The sequence below is a fragment of the Coregonus clupeaformis genome, chromosome 29 (genome assembly GCF_020615455.1).
Source record: "Coregonus clupeaformis isolate EN_2021a chromosome 29, ASM2061545v1, whole genome shotgun sequence".
Taxonomy (NCBI): Eukaryota; Metazoa; Chordata; class Actinopteri; order Salmoniformes; family Salmonidae; genus Coregonus; species Coregonus clupeaformis.
The window spans coordinates 49,665,790-49,683,824 of record NC_059220.1 but is presented as its reverse complement, the minus strand read 5'-3'; the positions used below and the strand labels follow the sequence as shown (position 1 = coordinate 49,683,824).

Below are 18,035 nucleotides of genomic sequence, written 5' to 3'. Positions count from 1 at the left end.
GCAATTTTCGGGGACCATTTTTTGCTCGTGAGTGCTACTTTCAGAACTACTGCCTAAAAAGTATATCTTTCAAAGCATTTATAATTCCTCAAGTGTTTCTAGACTGTAGTAAATATTCAAAGGCTAAATTACTCAAATCCAATTAATCTTTTAGACTTAGCTAGTCAGCAAATTAACCACATTGAACATCCATAGCTCCCTAAAATCAGGAAATAAATACCTCTCATTTGTCTAAAAATTGCCCCATTAAGACATATACATGAGATGTATTCAAACAGGTTCTAAAATCTCATTTGCAATTCACTCATCTTTAGCCATCCCTAATCATTCCCATGCAGTGCGCCTGTGTTGTTTCAATATGACCTGTGTTCTCCATCTGTACACGGTGTGATGTTATTTTCCTTGCCTCTCGTGTTCCAGACAGGGGAGTTCTCCGCTCGCTTCCTGCTCAAGCTCCCTGTGGACTTCAGCAACATCCCCGTCTATCTCCTCAAGGTAACCAACATACCCCCTTCATACATGTGCTCACACACACACGCGCAAAGGAATATGCATGCGTGCGTGCAAAGGCAAACTTTCACTGTATGCCTTTAAGCATGCAGCACAGCATATATACAGGGCTAGAACGATCTGTGTGTTGGATTTTGTGTGTGTGTCTTCTCAATCTGTATGTTTCTATTCAATATGTGTGTGTTCACTGTGTGCGCAGCCCCGTACACATACAGCCACTGGTAGCCGGGGCTGTGAGTTGACTAATCAGCAGCCCGTCACTTCCTATCAGCTTTGAGCTGCGTGGTGTCTGCAGGCTGCGCAGACCAAGCTCTCTCTCCCTCCCTTCATCTCTCCCTCTCTCTCTCTCTCTCTCTCTCTCTCTCTCTCTCTCTCTCTCTCTCTCTCTCTCTCTCTCCCCCCTCTCCGTCTTTTCACTGCGTGTGGTTGTGCAGCTAGGCCTCGGGAGGCCCAAGCTCGCTGGCCTTTTCCAGCCCGCGACGTGTTTGTGAGAGGAAATGATGGTAAACATAAGGAAAACAGCAGCAGTCATCAGCATCACAGGCCTTTCATCCCTCATGTCTCTCAGCACTGAAACACACCAATTTCTTTGGACAGAGTTAGTGGACTATCTTATCCTTTCAAACATTGACGAAAACCCGCCAAATTTAGCATTCCACCGACTTTTTTGGGACTTTTCTTTATATCTGAAAGGTATTGCCGGCGACAAAGCCTGTACTTTACTTTCATTTCTGCAATTATAATTGTGGTAATGTATTTAGGATAGCTATGTCAATCTAGCAAGCCAGGCAACTAAAAGCAAGTTTCTAGACAACGTTTTGGTTTGATGCTAGCGTGTTAGCTAGCTACACTTTCTAGCTGGCTAGCCAACTCACAATTACCAGAACATACAGTACCAGTCAAAAGTTTGGACACACCTATTCATTCAAGTGTTTTTCTTTATTTTTAGTATTTTCGACATTGTAGAATAATAGTGAAGACATCAAAACTATGAAATAACACGTATGGAATCATGTAGTAACCAAATATTTTATATTTGAGATACTTCAAATAGCCATCCTTTGCCTTGATGACAGCTTTGCACACGCTTGGCATTCTCTCAACCAGCGTCACCTGGAATGCTTTTCCAACAGTCTTGAAGGAGTTCCCACATATGCTTAGCACTTGTTGGCTGCTTTTCCTTCACTCTGCCGTCCGACTCATCCCAAACCATCTCAATTGGGTTGAGGTCGGGGGATTGTGGAGGCCAGGTCATCTGATGCAGCACTCCATCACTGTCCTTCTTGGTAAAATAGCCCTTAAACAGCCTGGAGGTGTGTTGGGTCATTGTCCTGTTGAAAAACAAATGATAGTCCCACTAAGCCCAAACCATAGTCCCACTAAGCCCAAACCAGATGGATGGCGTATCGCTGCAGAATGCTGTGGTAGCCATGCTGGTTAAGTGTGCCTTGAATTCTAAATAAATCACAGACAGTGTCACCAGCAAAGCACCCCCACACTATAACACCTCCTCCTCCATTCTTTACGGTGGGAACTACGCATGCAGCGATCATCTGTTCACCCACACCGCGTCTCACAAAGACACGGCGGTTGGAACCAAACATCTCCAATTTGGACTCCAGACCAAAGGACAAATTTCCACCGGTCTAATGTCCATTGCTCGTGTTTCTTGGCCCAAGCAGGTCTATTCTTCTTATTGGTGTACTTCAGTAGTGGTTCCTTTCCAGCAATTAAACCATGAAGTCCTGATTCACACAGTCCCCACTGAACAGTTGATGTTGAGATGTGTCTGTGACTTGAACTCTGAAGCATTTATTTTGGCTGCAATTTCTGAGGCTGGTAACTCTAATGAACTTATCCTCTGCAGCAGAGGTAACTCTGGGTCTTCCTTTCCTGTGGTGGTCCTCATGAGAGCCAGTTTTCATCATAGCGCTTGATGGTTTTTGAGACTGCACTTGAAGACTTTCAAAGTTCTTGAAATGTTCCTGATTGACTGACCTTAATTTCTTAAAGTAATGATGGACTGTTGTTTCTCTTTGCTTATTTGAGCTGTTCTTGCCATAATATGGACTTGGTCTTTTACCAAATAGGGCTATCTTCTGTATACCACCCCTACCATGTCACAATACAACTGATTGGCTCAAACGCATTAAGAAGGAAAGAAATTCCACAAATTAACTTTTAACAAGGCACACCTGTTAATTGAAATGCATTCCAGGTGACTGACTACCTCATGAAGCTGGTTGAGAGAATGCCAAGAGTGTGCAAAGCTGTCATCAAGGCAAAGGGTGGCTACTTTGAAGAGTCTTTGGTTACTACATGATTCCATATGTGTTATTTCATAGTTTTAATGTCTTCACTATTATTCTACAATGTAGAAAATAGTAAAAAATAAAGAAAAACCCTTGAATGAGTAGGTGTGTCCAAACTTTTGACTGTTACTGTGTATATACACTGCTCAAAAATATAAAGGGAACACTAAAATAACACATCCTAGATCTGAATGAAATAATCTTATTAAATACTTTTTTCTTTACATAGTTGAATGTGCTGACAACAAAATCTCACAACAATTATCAATGTCATTCAAATTTATCAACCCATGGAGGTCTGGATTTGGAGTCACCCTCAAAATTAAAGTGGAAAACCACACTACAGGCTGATCCAACTTTGATGTAATGTCCTTAAAACAAGTCAAAATGAGGCTCAGTAGTGTGTGTGGCCTCCACGTGCCTGTATGACCTCCCTACAACGCCTGGGCATGCTCCTGATCAGGTGGCGGATGGTCTCCTGAGGGATCTTCTCCCAGACCTGGACTAAAGCATCCGCCAACTCCTGGACAGTCTGTGGTGCAACATGCCATTGGTGGATGGATGTCCCAGATGTGCTCAATTGGATTCAGGTCTGGGGAACGGGCGGGCCAGTCCATAGCATCAATGCCTTCCTCTTGCAGGAACTGCTGACACACTCCAGCCACATGAGGTCTAGCATTGTCTTGGATTAGGAGGAACCCAGGGCCAACCGCACCAGCATATGGTCTCACAAGGGGTCTGAGGATCTCATCTCGGTACCTAATGGCAGTCAGGCTACCTCTGGCGAGTACATGGAGGGCTGTGCGGCCCCCCAAAGAAATGCCACCCCACACCATGACTGACCCACCGCCAAACCGGTCATGCTGGAGGATGTTGCAGGCAGCAGAACGTTCTCCACGGCATCTCCAGACTCTGTCACGTCTGTCACGTGCTCAGTGTGAACCTGCTTTCATCTGTGAAGAGCACAGGGCGCCAGTGGCGAATTTGCCAATCTTGGTGTTCTCTGGCAAATGCCAAACGTCCTGCACGGTGTTGGGCTGTAAGCACAACCCCCACCTGTGGACGTTGGGCCCTCATACCACCCTCATGGAGTCTGTTTCTGACCGTTTGAGCAGACACATGCACATTTGTGGCCTGCTGGAGGTCATTTTGCAGGGCTCTGGCAGTGCTCCTCCTGCTCTTCCTTGCACAAAGGCGGCGGTAGCAGTCCTGCTGCTGGGTTGTTGCCCTCCTACGGCCTCCTCCACGTCTCTTGATGTACTGACCTGTTTCCTGGTAGCGCCTCCATGCTTTGGACACTAAAATTTGATTTGATTTGATTTGATTTGATTTGACAGACACAGCAAACCTTCTTGCCACAGCTCGCATTGATGTGCCATCCTGGATGAGCTGCACTACCTGAGCCACTTGTGTGGGTTGTAGACTCCGTCTCATGCTACCACTAGAGTGAAAGCACCGCCATCATTCAAAAGTGACCAAAGCATCAGCCAGGAAGCATAGGAACTGAGAAGTGGTCTGTGCTCACTACCTGCAAAACCAGTCCTTTATTGGGGGTGTCTTGCTAATTGCCTATAATTTCCACCTGTTGTCTATTCCATTTGCACAACAGCATGTGAAATGTATTGTCAATCAGTGTTGCTTCCTAAGTGGACAGTTTGATTTCACAGAAGTGTGATTGACTTGGAGTTACATTGTGTTGTTTAAGTGTTCCCTTTATTTTTTTGAGCAGTGTGTATATATATATATATATATATATATATATATATATATATATTGTTTTTATCAGGGAGTCATACTGAGACCAAGGTCTCTTTTACAGATGAGCCCTGAATTACAGAAATTATAGAAAATACACACATCAAAATGCAAGCAGAAAGAAAGAAAGAAAGAAAGACACTGTCATAAAAAACATTTGTCAGACACCTGAGCGTCCCACACACTAAGGAGAAATCCTTATATGTTTTATAAGGCTACTGCAGGTAGCCTATATGCAGCCAAGACAGAAAGATAAACGGGGTCAGAGACCCACTAAAGCAGCATCGCGCCCTCAAGAGTCTGAGCCTGCCTGGCAGAGTTGGTCCAATAAAGCCAAAGCTCCCGGATGGATGAGCATAATATACAAGGAATTTCTCAAAGCTTCTAATGAGAACCTTGATGACCTTGTACCTAGCCGGTGGGGTACCCCCACCCAGGTAGTGGCAGTGCTGGCAACACTGGCTGCAGTAACCCATTGGGAGGGGGTCACACTCTGACAATCAGAGAGGGGGCAAATTATTGTGGCCCTGTTGGCACAAAATAATCAAAAAGTCTGACTGCACAGAGAGGCTTGGGAAAATGGTCACAACGGGGGACCAGTGTGTGTGTGTGTGTGTTTCAGGGTAGGGGGGTGTGTCTGAGAGCCATCAGTTAGGACTTGACATTGGTTAATCAAATCTCCCAATTCTTGCTCAATTTTCTGTGCCCTCTCATCAAGTCTTCTCTTTAGTTGGGCACGAGGATTGAATAAATGTTGAACAGCTGAGCTTGTGGTTGTTTGTGGGGAGTATGTGTGTGTGTTTGTGTCCCACATCTCTTGCTATGGGTAATGATGTTAGGGACAATACAGGATGAATCACAAAAGTTGTTTGCCAAAATAATGATTGTTTGCCAAAAATTTCATTTTTGTAATGCCATTCCTGGTTATAGGTAACAATCCTTTGTATGAACTTCCAACATTATTACGCATATTATTCGTTAATTGTGGGAATAAATTAAGATATGCATGATTTATTTATCTGTATGTATATATACACAGTGGGGAAATAAAAGTATTTAGTCAGCCACAAATTGTGCAAGTTCTCCCACTTAAAAAGATGAGAGAGGCCTGTAATTTTCATCATAGGTACACGTCAACTATGACAGACAAAATTAGAAGAAAAAAAATCCAGAAAATCACATTGTAGGATTTTTAATAAATTTATTTGCAAATTATGGTGGAAAATAAGTATTTGGTCAATAACAAAAGTTTCTCAATACTTTGTTATATACCCTTTGTTGGCAATGACACAGGTCAAACGTTTTCTGTAAGTCTTCACAAGGTTTTCACACACTGTTGCTGGTATTTTGGCCCATTCCTCCATGCAGATCTCCTCTAGAGCAGTGATGTTTTGGGGCTGTCGCTGGGCAACACGGACTTTCAACTCCCTCCAAAGATTTTCTATGGGGTTGAGATCTGGAGACTGGCTAGGCCACTCCAGGACCTTGAAATGCTTCTTACGAAGGCACTCCTTCGTTGCCCGGGTGGTGTGTTTGAGATCATTGTCATGCTGAAAGACCCAGCCACGTTTCATCTTCAATGCCCTTGCTGATGGAAGGAGGTTTTCACTCAAAATCTCACGATACATGGCCCCATTCATTCTTTCCTTTACACGGATCAGTCGTCCTGGTCCCTTTGCAGAAAAAAGCCCCAAAGCATGATGTTTCCACCCCCATGCTTCACAGTAGCTATGGTGTTCTTTGGATGCAACTCAGCATTCTTTGTCCTCCAAACACGACGAGTTGAGTTTTTACCAAAAAGTTATATTTTGATTTCATCTGACCATATGACATTCTCCCAATCCTCTTCTGGATCATCCAAATGCACTCTAGCAAACTTCAGACGGGCCTGGACATGTACTGGCTTAAGCAGGGGGACACGTCTGGCACTGCAGGATTTGAGTCCCTGGCGGCGTAGTGTGTTACTGATGGTAGGCTTTGTTACTTTGGTCCCTGCTCTCTGCAGGTCATTCACTAGGTCCCCCCGTGTGGTTCTGGGATTTTTGCTCACCGTTCTTGTGATCATTTTGACCCCACGGGGTGAGATCTTAGTAGATTCTCAGTAGCTCAGCTGGTAGAGCACGGCGCTTGTAACGCCAAGGTAGTGGGTTCGATCCCCGGGACCACCCATACACAAACAAAAAAATTATGCACGCATGACTGTAAGTTGCTTTGCATAAAAGCGTCTGCTAAATGGCATATTAAAATTAAATTATTAAATATTGCGTGGAGCCCCAGATCGAGGGAGATTATCAGTGGTCTTGTATGTCTTCCATTTCCTAATAATTGCTCCCACAGTTGATTTCTTCAAACCAAGCTGCTTACCTTTTGCAGATTCAGTCTTCCCAGCCTTGTGCAGGTCTACAATTTTGTTTCTGGTGTCCTTTGACAGCTCTTTGGTCTTGGCCATAGTGGAGTTTGGAGTTTGACTATTTGAGGTTGTGGACAGGTGTATTTTATACTGATAACAAGTTCAAACAGGTGCCATTAATACAGGTAACGAGTGGAGGACAGAGGAGCCTCTTAAAGAAGAAGTTACAGGTCTGTGAGAGCCAGAAATCTTGCTTGTTTGTAGGTGACCAAATACTTATTTTCCACCATAATTTAAAGCACCTGTACTACCAATACTGTACCTCAATTCCACCTTTCACGAAGTTTGCATTTCACCAGCTTCTCATTTCACTTCTCAAAGTATTGCTATACAGGACTTCGCTGCTGTCGCTTGCCTTTCCATTTTTCCAACTGTTAACAACGATGACGTGCAGAGCGCTTTATATCTGTGGCAAATAATTTTAAAGATGCATATCTCCTACTAACATTGCAGCATTGTTGCGTTAGGTATTTAATTTGAAATGTTCCCTTTATGATGATGATCGGGACCTGTTAGTGGTAGTTTTGTGATAACTGCACTGTGATTTTAATTTTGTTAAAATATAACAACAACAAAAATGTTTTAACATTAACAATACCAATTTTGTTTAAATGTTTTAACGTTTAAACGTTCACACTACTACTTATAAATCTGATCGCCCAGGCCCTTCAGACCTTGTCATTTTCAAGAAGGATATGCAGCGTTTTCAAGGGACCACAGGAAGAATCAGGAAGAGCATCCACATAGAGATGGGAAGTGTTGAAAATGCACCTCGTCCGCCCACGCATCCCAAAGGAACGGGGCTTTGGTAGTTGCGCCTCACGAGCACAGAACAGGCTCGGAGCGGAAATGTACCGCAGACCAACGGCCTGATTTCTCAGGCGACAGATGCTTTGGAATTGTTTAAATTGTGGTTTTCTTCCTCTCTATAAATAACTGTTAATTTGCCAAGCAAGCCACTGCAGCTTTGTACAGTGTAACAATGGGACATCTTACAGATACCTCCATGTATTTATTAGGAACTCGCTTAGGAAAAAACTTTTCTGCATTCAGTTGGTATGAAATTCTTAATTGTCCATAACATAAATATTTATTGAAAAGCAGAATTGTGATGACAAGATTGTCAGTTGAATACCTTGTGGGCAAGGTTGTTCATGCTTACTTGTCGCTTTAGCTTGGATTTATTCAATGCATTATCCAAGTGCATTAATGGAAAGTCTATGCAGTGCCGGTTGGCATAAGGTGTCAATGTAGCAGCTGAACAAGGATACATTAACTGCTGCATCAGAATGTCTTGAATCATGATATTCACCATTTGAGAAACTACCATTAAAGTGGTATTAAAAAAACTGCTTAGTTGGGAAGTTTAAAATAATATTGTTAAGACACATTTGTGTCACTAAGGTTGCGTTTACACAGGCAGCCCAATTCTGATATTTTGTCCACTAATTGGTCTTCACTATCACATCAGATCTTATCACATCAGATCTTTTTCAGAGGTGATCTGATCTGTCAAAAGACAGATTAGTGAAAATAATTCTGAATTGAGCTGCCTGTCTAAACGCAGCCTCAAAGGCTCTCTGTGTGCTACATTTAAAAGTGTTTGCATTAGTGCAAAGATGACAGCTGTAGAGAATAAAAGGTCCAATCATGAGAAATGCATTTTACAACCTTGGTGAAATCCATCCCTATTTACATTTTGTGGGGAGCACCAGAAAGGATATGGATCCTATCCATTCTTTACTCTACGCTATTACAAGACTCCAAAGAAATACCCCCTCCCTTTCCCAAACCCTGTCTGCAAGTCTCGACTCCTCCGAAAATGAGTCCTGTTCAACCCAGCACACCATAGATAGTCGGGTTTCCCCCCGAACACGACAAGAGAAATCAACCGTCAAAATCTCAGGGGTCACCGCTAGATGATATTCTGACTAGAGGGTGAGTCATTTGGGCAGGTGGAGCAAGTTAGACGTTTAACCCCGATTTGGGTTACCCTTTCCACAGAGGGTAAAAAATAAAAAAAACACTATGGGTTTTATATGAAGTAGATATTTGCGGTGAAGGTTGGTCAGACCTACTTTGTACTGGCGTGTTGCCGGTGGGAGCAGAGTGGTGTAGGACAACTGTAACCCAGAGCGAAGTGTCTGTGTGGTCTGAGCTCCACTACAGTGGACATGTTTACCTTCCTGTTTCGGCTGCCCAGCCTCAGGGAGTGGGGAGTGCTATTTTTTTTTTATGGGGGCAGCCTGGCGTAGTCCAACAGAAGATGAAGAAGGACGAAGAGAGGGAGCGCCGGGGTAGTACAAAGACAGACGTTGTTGGTGGTCTTCCTCTGATCTCTGGGCACCATTTTGAATCAGAGTGACAGGACAGCCCTGGATTGTACCATGATGACTGTGCTCGTGCCCTCTACAGTTCCGTTATGACCTCTGCCTGCCAGATTTGACTCTGCAATTATTCTTTGGGCCTGTACATACAGAGGCGTATGCAGTACAATAGTCCATGTATACTGTATGCATCCGTGGCACAGCAAATTCTTGTCCACACATCCTTAGTGTCTGTGTTTTAGTGGTAAATATACCATACATCTTTCTGCTAATTAGCGCTGTGACCTTTTGTTGCACAGTGACATCTATAGGGTCGATGCGGTTAACACAAGGCTGTGCTGCCATCTTCCCTGACTATCTATCTTTCTATGCCACTCTAGCAGTGTGCACAGGGGCGTGTTGCCTCTAAATGTCACATCAGCCAGCCTTCCAAGCCATCAGTGTGGAGAGACGGTGTGTTCGTGACCGAGCCCTTTGCTCACGCTTGGCTTGAGCCTTGTTCCCCCCGCAAGCGCTGACCCTTGTTGTGGCGCTATCTGGCTATGGGGAAAGGGACAATCTGATTTGTATCCATCCTCATGGGAAAGCCTCGATCCTCATGAGTTGGTTTGGGTGACCAGGTGAAGCGTACACTAGGTGAACCAAGCTACTGTACGAAATCTAAGTTCCTAAACTCCTCTGACTCGTTGTTGGACTGTCTGTCAAAGTGCGCACCTCTCTCACTCGGGAGAGCAAGGTAGAGCTAGAGCCACATCTTCGTTATGCAGCCCCCCACTCACTGCAGCGCTAGATAGAACTTTGTGGATTAACGCAAATCTTCGAAAATAAGAAACTTTCTGTCACAGCGAACATACTAAATTCGGGAAGCCCAATCGATTGTGAGATATGGCATATACCTTTTTATGTGATACATTTGGGTTGTGGTTTCGCAATTTGACCTTTTCTGAGATCTCTGCCAAGCAAGGAGGAAACAGCAGCCCATGGGTGGGCTTACTGCTCATGCAACAACACACGCACGAGGGGTCTCCTTATAAACACAACACACCGGCCATTTTCAAAATAGCCTGCATCAGACATCACCCAACACAGCACACCCTTTTCTCTCTTTCAATTCTCTGGAAACCAATCAGAAAATGCTGTGCTCTAAATATGTTTTTCTCTTAAATTATGTCACTGGTGTATTTTGTTAGAATTTTTGAATATATTTCGCAAAAGGCTATAAAGTTTTGACCAGGCACGAGTCCATCCAGGCGTGAGTCCCGTGCGCGAAACAACACACAACGAGCTCTAGAAAGTTTCAACCCACAATTTAGATATACAAATATCCGCCTACCTTTCTGTCATGTCAACCATCCATCCAAATTAAATAATTCCACGTGTCCGCTTTCTGTCTTTATAAACTTTCACGTAGCCAATTCTATGATATGGGGTGACCCAATGAACAACACTGCAGCTGTTCATTGCAGTGATCATCATTCATCACATATGCTATATATAATCAATACACAACTTTCACGGAGTAGGATATTTGATGCAAGGGGTATTTGATGCAAACATATAAGAATGCTTTTCCATTTTATAAACTTAGCCTATATTATCACATTCTCTTGCTCGCTCGAGGAAGGCAATTTGGCCCTGGCTTGCAAAATAAATCCCCTGCATCATTTGGTAAATGATTGTCATTAGTCTACCGATATGTAAATGTAGGCTAATAATAAATGTAATAATAGCATATTTGATCTACACCAATGAAAAATTTGACAGTGAGCATAAATCACATTTCGATAGACGCATGCATCAGTCAGTACCTAGGCTATCTATTATATCTGCAACGGAAATTATTTTACAAGGTTCGCTGTCAGCTGGCTGCTGTAGGATAGTTTTATTAAATGTATTTATTTTTTAAAAAAATCTAATTAAACATTTGTTCCATAGATTAGCCATATAGCCCATATTTGTCATCTAGTGAAGTGGAAGTTATGTTGCACACTCACTAGGCTTTCCCTTTCATTTTAGTATATATTTTGCCGTAATCTGCTCACACCATACAACAAGGGATAGCCTACAGTCAGAGACGGAAGATGGACAATGGGGTTGGAAGGTAGAAGTGGGAGGCGGGATCAGGTCGGCTCCTTTCTTGCTTGGCAGAGATCTCAGAAAATGTAAAATTGTGAACCCGCAACCCAAACTTATCACATAAAATGTATATGCAATATTTCACAATCGATTGGGCTTCCCGAATTTAGTATTTTCTCTGTGACAGAACGTGATTTTTTTTTTCTTTTTTTTTTCATATATTTGCGTTATTCCTCAAATGTATGTCTAGCGCTCCAGTGAGTGGGGTGACGTAGCTCTCGCTCTAGCTCTACCTCGCTCTCCCTGACTGAGAGAGGTGCACACTTTGACAGTCCAACAATAAATCAGAGGGGTTTAGGAACTTATACACGTTTTTGAAATGTGACTTTATTCCCCTTTTAAGGCTAAGTGTAAGTTCATCGTAAAGCATTTGTATTATCATGGTTAAATCTCTGAGCTGTTTCCCAAAACCATCATTACTAAAGATGCACTTGAAAATGCATGGTAATTACCACTCGTAGAACAGCTAAGTGTGTCGTTAGATCATTTTTTGCCCTTCCGCTTCACTTTAAACACAGAATCAAGATGTTTAGCTGTCTGTCGCTCTTTGACCACCGATAACTTCAGAACGAAGTTTACTACAAATAAAAAGTTGCTAATGTCTTTGCAATTGTTACAAACAAGTGAAGGATAAAAATTAAATGAAAACCTAAATGACTGTATGAAGATGAATACAGAATAGGTTACATAGGCCTATATATTTCAGTCATATTAAAATAAATGTCATGTTCATTCAATTGAGTTCTATTTTGCTAATTGTAGGCTACTGTCCAATTTTTTGCCTCACTATATTTCATGATGTGTAACAAGCATTAGAAGAGCGCCACAGTGGAGTTATCATAATACCCTTGACCTAGTGGTCAAACAGGGAAATTGTTCCAATAATTTTTCCACCATTCATTTTTCCCATAGGGGATTTTAGAAACATTTAAAATAAGGGCTGTGTATAGTGTAGGCTTACCCTGGTGTGACGTTTTGATAACCTGTCGGACAAGGTGACGTTTATCAATATATGCGGCTCTATTTACTCTCAGATTCAAAAATGCTGATTAGCGTCAAAGTAGACATCATGCAAAACTACAAATCCCTGCAAGCTCTTGCACATCACCTCTAGCTGACACCTTTGCTAACAGGTATTGTGTCAATTTAAAACTTGCACAAGACAGTTCACAGAATCGTCAATTTTAAAGAAATGTAGGCAATTTATTAATTACTACATTTAGCTAACATTAGTTAATCCAGTGATTCTTACCTTTGCCTCGATTCGGCAGCCTCTTCCAGATCATCATGGCATTTGTAGTTCTTTATGATAGCCACATTAGCAGCTAATTAGCATTCCCATTAGCAGCTAATTAGCGTTTCATTTTTGGGGGCAAATATATTGATAAGTCACCTTGTCCTAGAGAGATTTACACACACCAGGGTAAGTTTACACGAAACACACCCCTTATTTTAAGTGTTTCTAAAATCCCAAATGGGAAAAATGAATGGTGGAAAAACGATTGGAACCATTTCCCTCTTTGACCTCTAGGGTATTATGACTCATACTATGGTACTCTATATCTCTAGGAGCTGATCTGTCAGTATTGTGGAATAATTCTAATGTTAAGGTGAGATGTGAATGGAGTATGAAAAAATTTATGCACTCACTAACTGTAAGTCGCTCTGGATAAGAGTGTCTGCTAAATGACTAAAAATGTAAAAAATTAAAATAAAATAAATGAGAAAGCTGATCCGAGAGCAGCACTGCAATATCGACACATGCTACAACGACACACTTAAAGAAAGTTCTCCCTATGTGGTGTTTTGGGAAACGCATGTGAGTTCTTCAGCCGTTTTAGTAACGATGCATTGTTAAAACGCTCGTAAGCTTAAGTTCCATCGCTATTGGGAAACTGGGCCCTGCACTATGATATCTAGTGGGGCTGGTACAGCATATAGCTGGCAGGCCCTCGCATCCCCAGCCAACGGTAGCTCACTTCCCCAAGGTCAGCCCCCTCTCTTGCTGAGGCCACGGTCAGCCCGGGGCCTCCCCTCTTCCCCCCAATCACGTCTTTATCCAAGCCAGTATGCCTCAGCAAGAACGCTTACATCTAATTATTTTTACTCTATTTATTTTCAGCTTCTTTTTTTTTGTCTCCTCGTAGATTTTTTTTTAAACCCCTGAAATTTCTCAGGCAGCAGCTCGACAGAGTAGGAGCAGGGTGAAGCGGAGCCTCGGGCTCCGGCCTTGTCTTTTCCAGCTTCATTTATTCAGCGCCGTCACTGACTCTGTTATTTATTACGCACTTGTTTATTTCCCTGGCCTTTATTCTCTCTTTCTTTTGCTCCTTTGTTATCAAAGGCTGTGTATGAACAAGACGTGCATTTAAATGTCCAAAAATATCCACCAAAAAAGCTATGTTGGTATCTGAAAGAAAAACGCTAGAATCTCCCAAAAGCCTTAACAAAAGAATGCTGGGGGGGTGTAACAATGGAGAGATTACATGAGCCCTAGTCCCGTGTAGCTCAGTTGGTAGAGCATGGCGCTTGCAATGCCAGGGTTGTGGGTTCCTTTCCCACGGGGGGCCAGTATGAAAATGTATGGACTCAATAACTGTAAGTCGCTCTGGATAAGAGCATCTGCTAAATGACTGAAATGAAATTAAATGTAATTAGCTTATCAGCTAAAAAAACATCTCTTATGCAACAATTAATTTTCAGGCTGTCCATGCAAATTAAAATCTTGATTACATATTGAATTTAACCAAATCAAAAGGGGGAGGTGGGGGCAATCGGAGCCCACACTGCTTTATATATTTCATATGTTATTTTTATTTTTTTAATAAAATGTAAAACGCTGGAAATTGGCTATAGCAAAAAGACTGGCGAGAAAGTCCTTAGGGCAGTGTTTAACAATGGCTCTCTGACTTCAACTCCAGTAACAGGAGGAGGACAGCGGGAGCAGAGCGCCTGCTTACCGACGCAAGGGGCTCGCTCTAGGCAGAGGTCGAGAGTCGGGGAAGGACAGAGGACCGAGCGAGGGAGGGATGGTGGGGGTTGGGGGCGCTCAGTGCATGGCAAGCAGTGGAACGTCTATGCCACGTGTCAAACACAAGACCCGTGGGCCGAATCAGGCCTGTGACACATTTCTATCCGGCCCGCGCAATGATTTGGGTTGTCAATTCATTTTGGCCCGCTTCCATACGGCCACCGAAGCACTGCACTAGAAGTCATAGCAAGCACTGCCAGCGTGCTGCATGCCAAACGGCAGTACATTGCTATACACACACCCCTCGTCCCAGACCCACACACACACACACCCACACATGAGCCAGCCATTGCTCTGTATCATGTCATCACTAATGGCACTGACCGAATCTTCAACCGGACCAAAAATGTTAAGGTGTTGTAGGCTAAATGTCCATGCCAAGTTTCGGTTCCAACGGGTCATTGCTGTAGCCTACAGAAAATGTCATCTTGGTTGTCAAAAAGTTATAAGATAAAGGATTCACACGTGGGTATAAATTACTACTAAAGGATAATAGGACACACAAGTGAGTATAAATGAGTCAACAGTTGAGTCATCTGCTTTATGAAATTACAGCCTGATGCGCTCGCATTGGTGAATTCAACGTCAATTGTGTTGCTTTTGTGTGTACCGTTTACCATGCGCAGCGAAGGGAAAGTGTACAGACACATGCCACAGTCCTAGATAGGCTATTAAAATGTTGCAGTCTGGCTTTGGTTTTTAAAGCTTGACAATGAATAACCAGAAAACAAAACCTGCAACAAAACACCATGCAATGGAGAAACATGTAGAACTATTACAGCAACATTTGAACAGTAGCCTAGGCTAGCTACAAGACATTTTGAGTGCACCATACATCAACCGCAACGGTGATCCATACAGTGCAAAAAAAATGAAAAACATGTTTTAACTTTCAATGTTAAAACAACCTAGCTACTTTTTTGTTATTTGTAGCTATTAAATACTTTTTGATTAGGGTTGCAGCATATTTTGCACATCTGCAAGCATAGCAGCAAAGGCTGAACAAATATTATTGATCTCTTCTTTTGTTTTAATAGGTTAAAAATGCTATGTACAGCATCATAAGTGGACATTCTAAAGGGCCATAATTTTTCAAATAAAACCATGTCCAGTTTGGGTCGCAGTTGTATGCACGTTTTTATTTTAATTTAAAAAATATATATATATATATATATATATATATATATCTGGCCCACACATTTGTTGTGGTCCTTGTGCTGATTGAGTTTGACACCCCTGGTCTATGCAGAATACCCCCAGAGCTCTTTATGCACATAGAATCAGACTTAAATCATAAGAGAAGCTGCTTTACAGTCCCTTGACGTCAAAGCTGGCATACATTGATGTATATTGTGCACATATACCTATTGAGACATGTACCTGTATAACCTGTATGCAGTGCTTAACAATATGAATGTACATATAAAGCCTTTACCCAAGTGCACACATTTCTGTGGATTTAACTGCTGCTCTAACAAAACAACTAATATTCCTCATTAACCCCTTACACCCGTGGAAATTGGCCTATATGGATAGGGCCCAATTGAAATGTTTCTAAGAGAAGAACTGTAAAAAGCATGTGCGTGACCGTGGTAGCAATTGAAAGAAAACACTGGAGATTATGGGGAAATTATCTGACCAGAGATGATGACACAACAGTTCACCTGACACAAGACTGAATCCAAACATTACACTGTTGATTTTATGTGCATTTTACATTTACTGTACTTTTCACAGCATTTGTCAATAACAACATCTGAAAATACTCTGAATACATTCATTAACATAATAAGAATATTCATTGACGTTTTGGAGTAAGTGCAAGATGAGAAAAAACGATTACATGGTTATGAGTGAGAGGTCTAACTGGTGTCTTCGAGTGGCCACACACCTCTCCAAACTGTGCACAGTTCCTAAGTCATTTCACTTTTATGACTTGAGGAAAGAGCCTTCAACTATAAGAACTGAAGAAAGCACACTTGTAGTGTTTTATTTGGAACACAGCCCTGCATCCCCACCATCACACAATTAATGTTGTTGTTTACGCAATCCGAAAACGTTCCTTTATAAATCTCAATCTGGGTTAGGTGGGCATCATTTGAAAGCTTATTCTATTGCCAACATGGCTAGCTAAGTTATGATATGATCATACAGTGTAAGGCTTTCAAAAGGCACTTCAGACAAACCGAGTCATGATCAAATCAAATCAAATGTTATTGGCCACATGCGCCGAATACAACAGGTGCAGACATTACAGTGAAATGCTTACTTACAGCCCTTAACCAATAGTGCATTTATTTTTAATAAAAAAGTAAAATAAAACAACAACAAAAAAGTGTTGAGGAAAAAAGAGCAGAAGTAAAATAAAATAACAGTAGCGAGGCTAAATATACAGGGGGGGTACCGGTGCAGAGTCAATGTGCAGGGGCACCGGCTAGTTGAGGTAGTTGAAGTAATATGTACATGTGGGTAGAGTTAAAGTGACTATGCATAAGTAATTAACAGAGTAGCAGCAGCTTAAAAAGATGGGGTGGGGGGGCAGTGCAAATAGTCCGGGTAGCCATGATTAGCTGTTCAGGAGTCTTATGGCTTGGGGGTAGAAGCTGTTGAGGGGTCATTTGGACCTAGACTTGGCACTCCGGTACCGCTTGCCGTGCGGTAGCAGAGAGAACAGTCTATGACTAGGGTGGCTGGAGTCTTTGACAATTTTGAGGGCCTTCCTCTGACACCGCCTGATATAGAGGTCCTGGATGGCAGGAAGCTTGGCCCCAGTGATGTACTGGGCCGTACGCACTACCCTCTGTAGTGCCTTGCGGTCGGAGGCTGAGCAGTTGCCATACCAGGCGGTGATGCAACCAGTCAGGATGCTCTCTGGTGCAGCTGTAGGATGTTTTGAGGATCTGAGGACCCATGCCAAATCTTTTTCAGTCTCCTGAGGGGGAATAGGCTTTGTCGTGCCCTCTTCACGACTGTCTTGGTGTGTTTGGACCATGATAGTTTGTTGGTGATGTGGACACCAAGGAACTTGAAGCTCTCAACCTGTTCCACTACAGCCCTGTCGATGAGAATGGGGGACGTGCTCAGTCCTCTTTTTTTTTTCCTGTAGTCCACAATCATCTCCTTTGTCTTGGTCACGTTGAGGGAGAGGTTGTAATCCTGGCACCACACGGCCAGGTCTCTGACATCCTCCCTATATTCTGTCTCATCGTTGTCGGTGATCAGGCCTACCACTGTTGTGTCATCTGCAAACTTAATGATGGTGTTGGAGTCGTGCCTGGCCATGCAGTCATGAGTGAACAGGGAGTACAGGAGGGGACTGAGCACGCACCCCTGAGGGGCCCCCGTGTTGAGGATCAGTGTGGCAGATGTGTTGTTACCTACCCTTACCACCTGGGGGCGGCCCGTCAGGAAGTCCAGGATCCAGTTGCGGAGGGAGGTGTTTAGTCCCAGGATCCTTAGCTTAGTGCATTTAAGTGCGTGTTCTGCGGCAAATCTTCTTAGGCTCATTCTGTTCAGGACAACCCAGGGTATAATGCATGTCATCCTTGTAACTG

The 18,035-nt window shown here is 42.8% G+C and overlaps 1 protein-coding gene across 1 annotated transcript in view; it reads left to right on the top strand.

Moving 5' to 3' along the window:
• Positions 1–18,035, top strand: part of babam2 (BRISC and BRCA1 A complex member 2) — a 187,648-nt gene that overhangs the window by 62,928 nt on the left and 106,685 nt on the right. Inside the window, exon 6 of the mRNA XM_041855638.1 lies at positions 421–495. Within this exon, the coding sequence (XP_041711572.1) occupies positions 421–495 (75 nt within the window). The remainder of the gene's footprint in view (positions 1–420; positions 496–18,035) is intronic.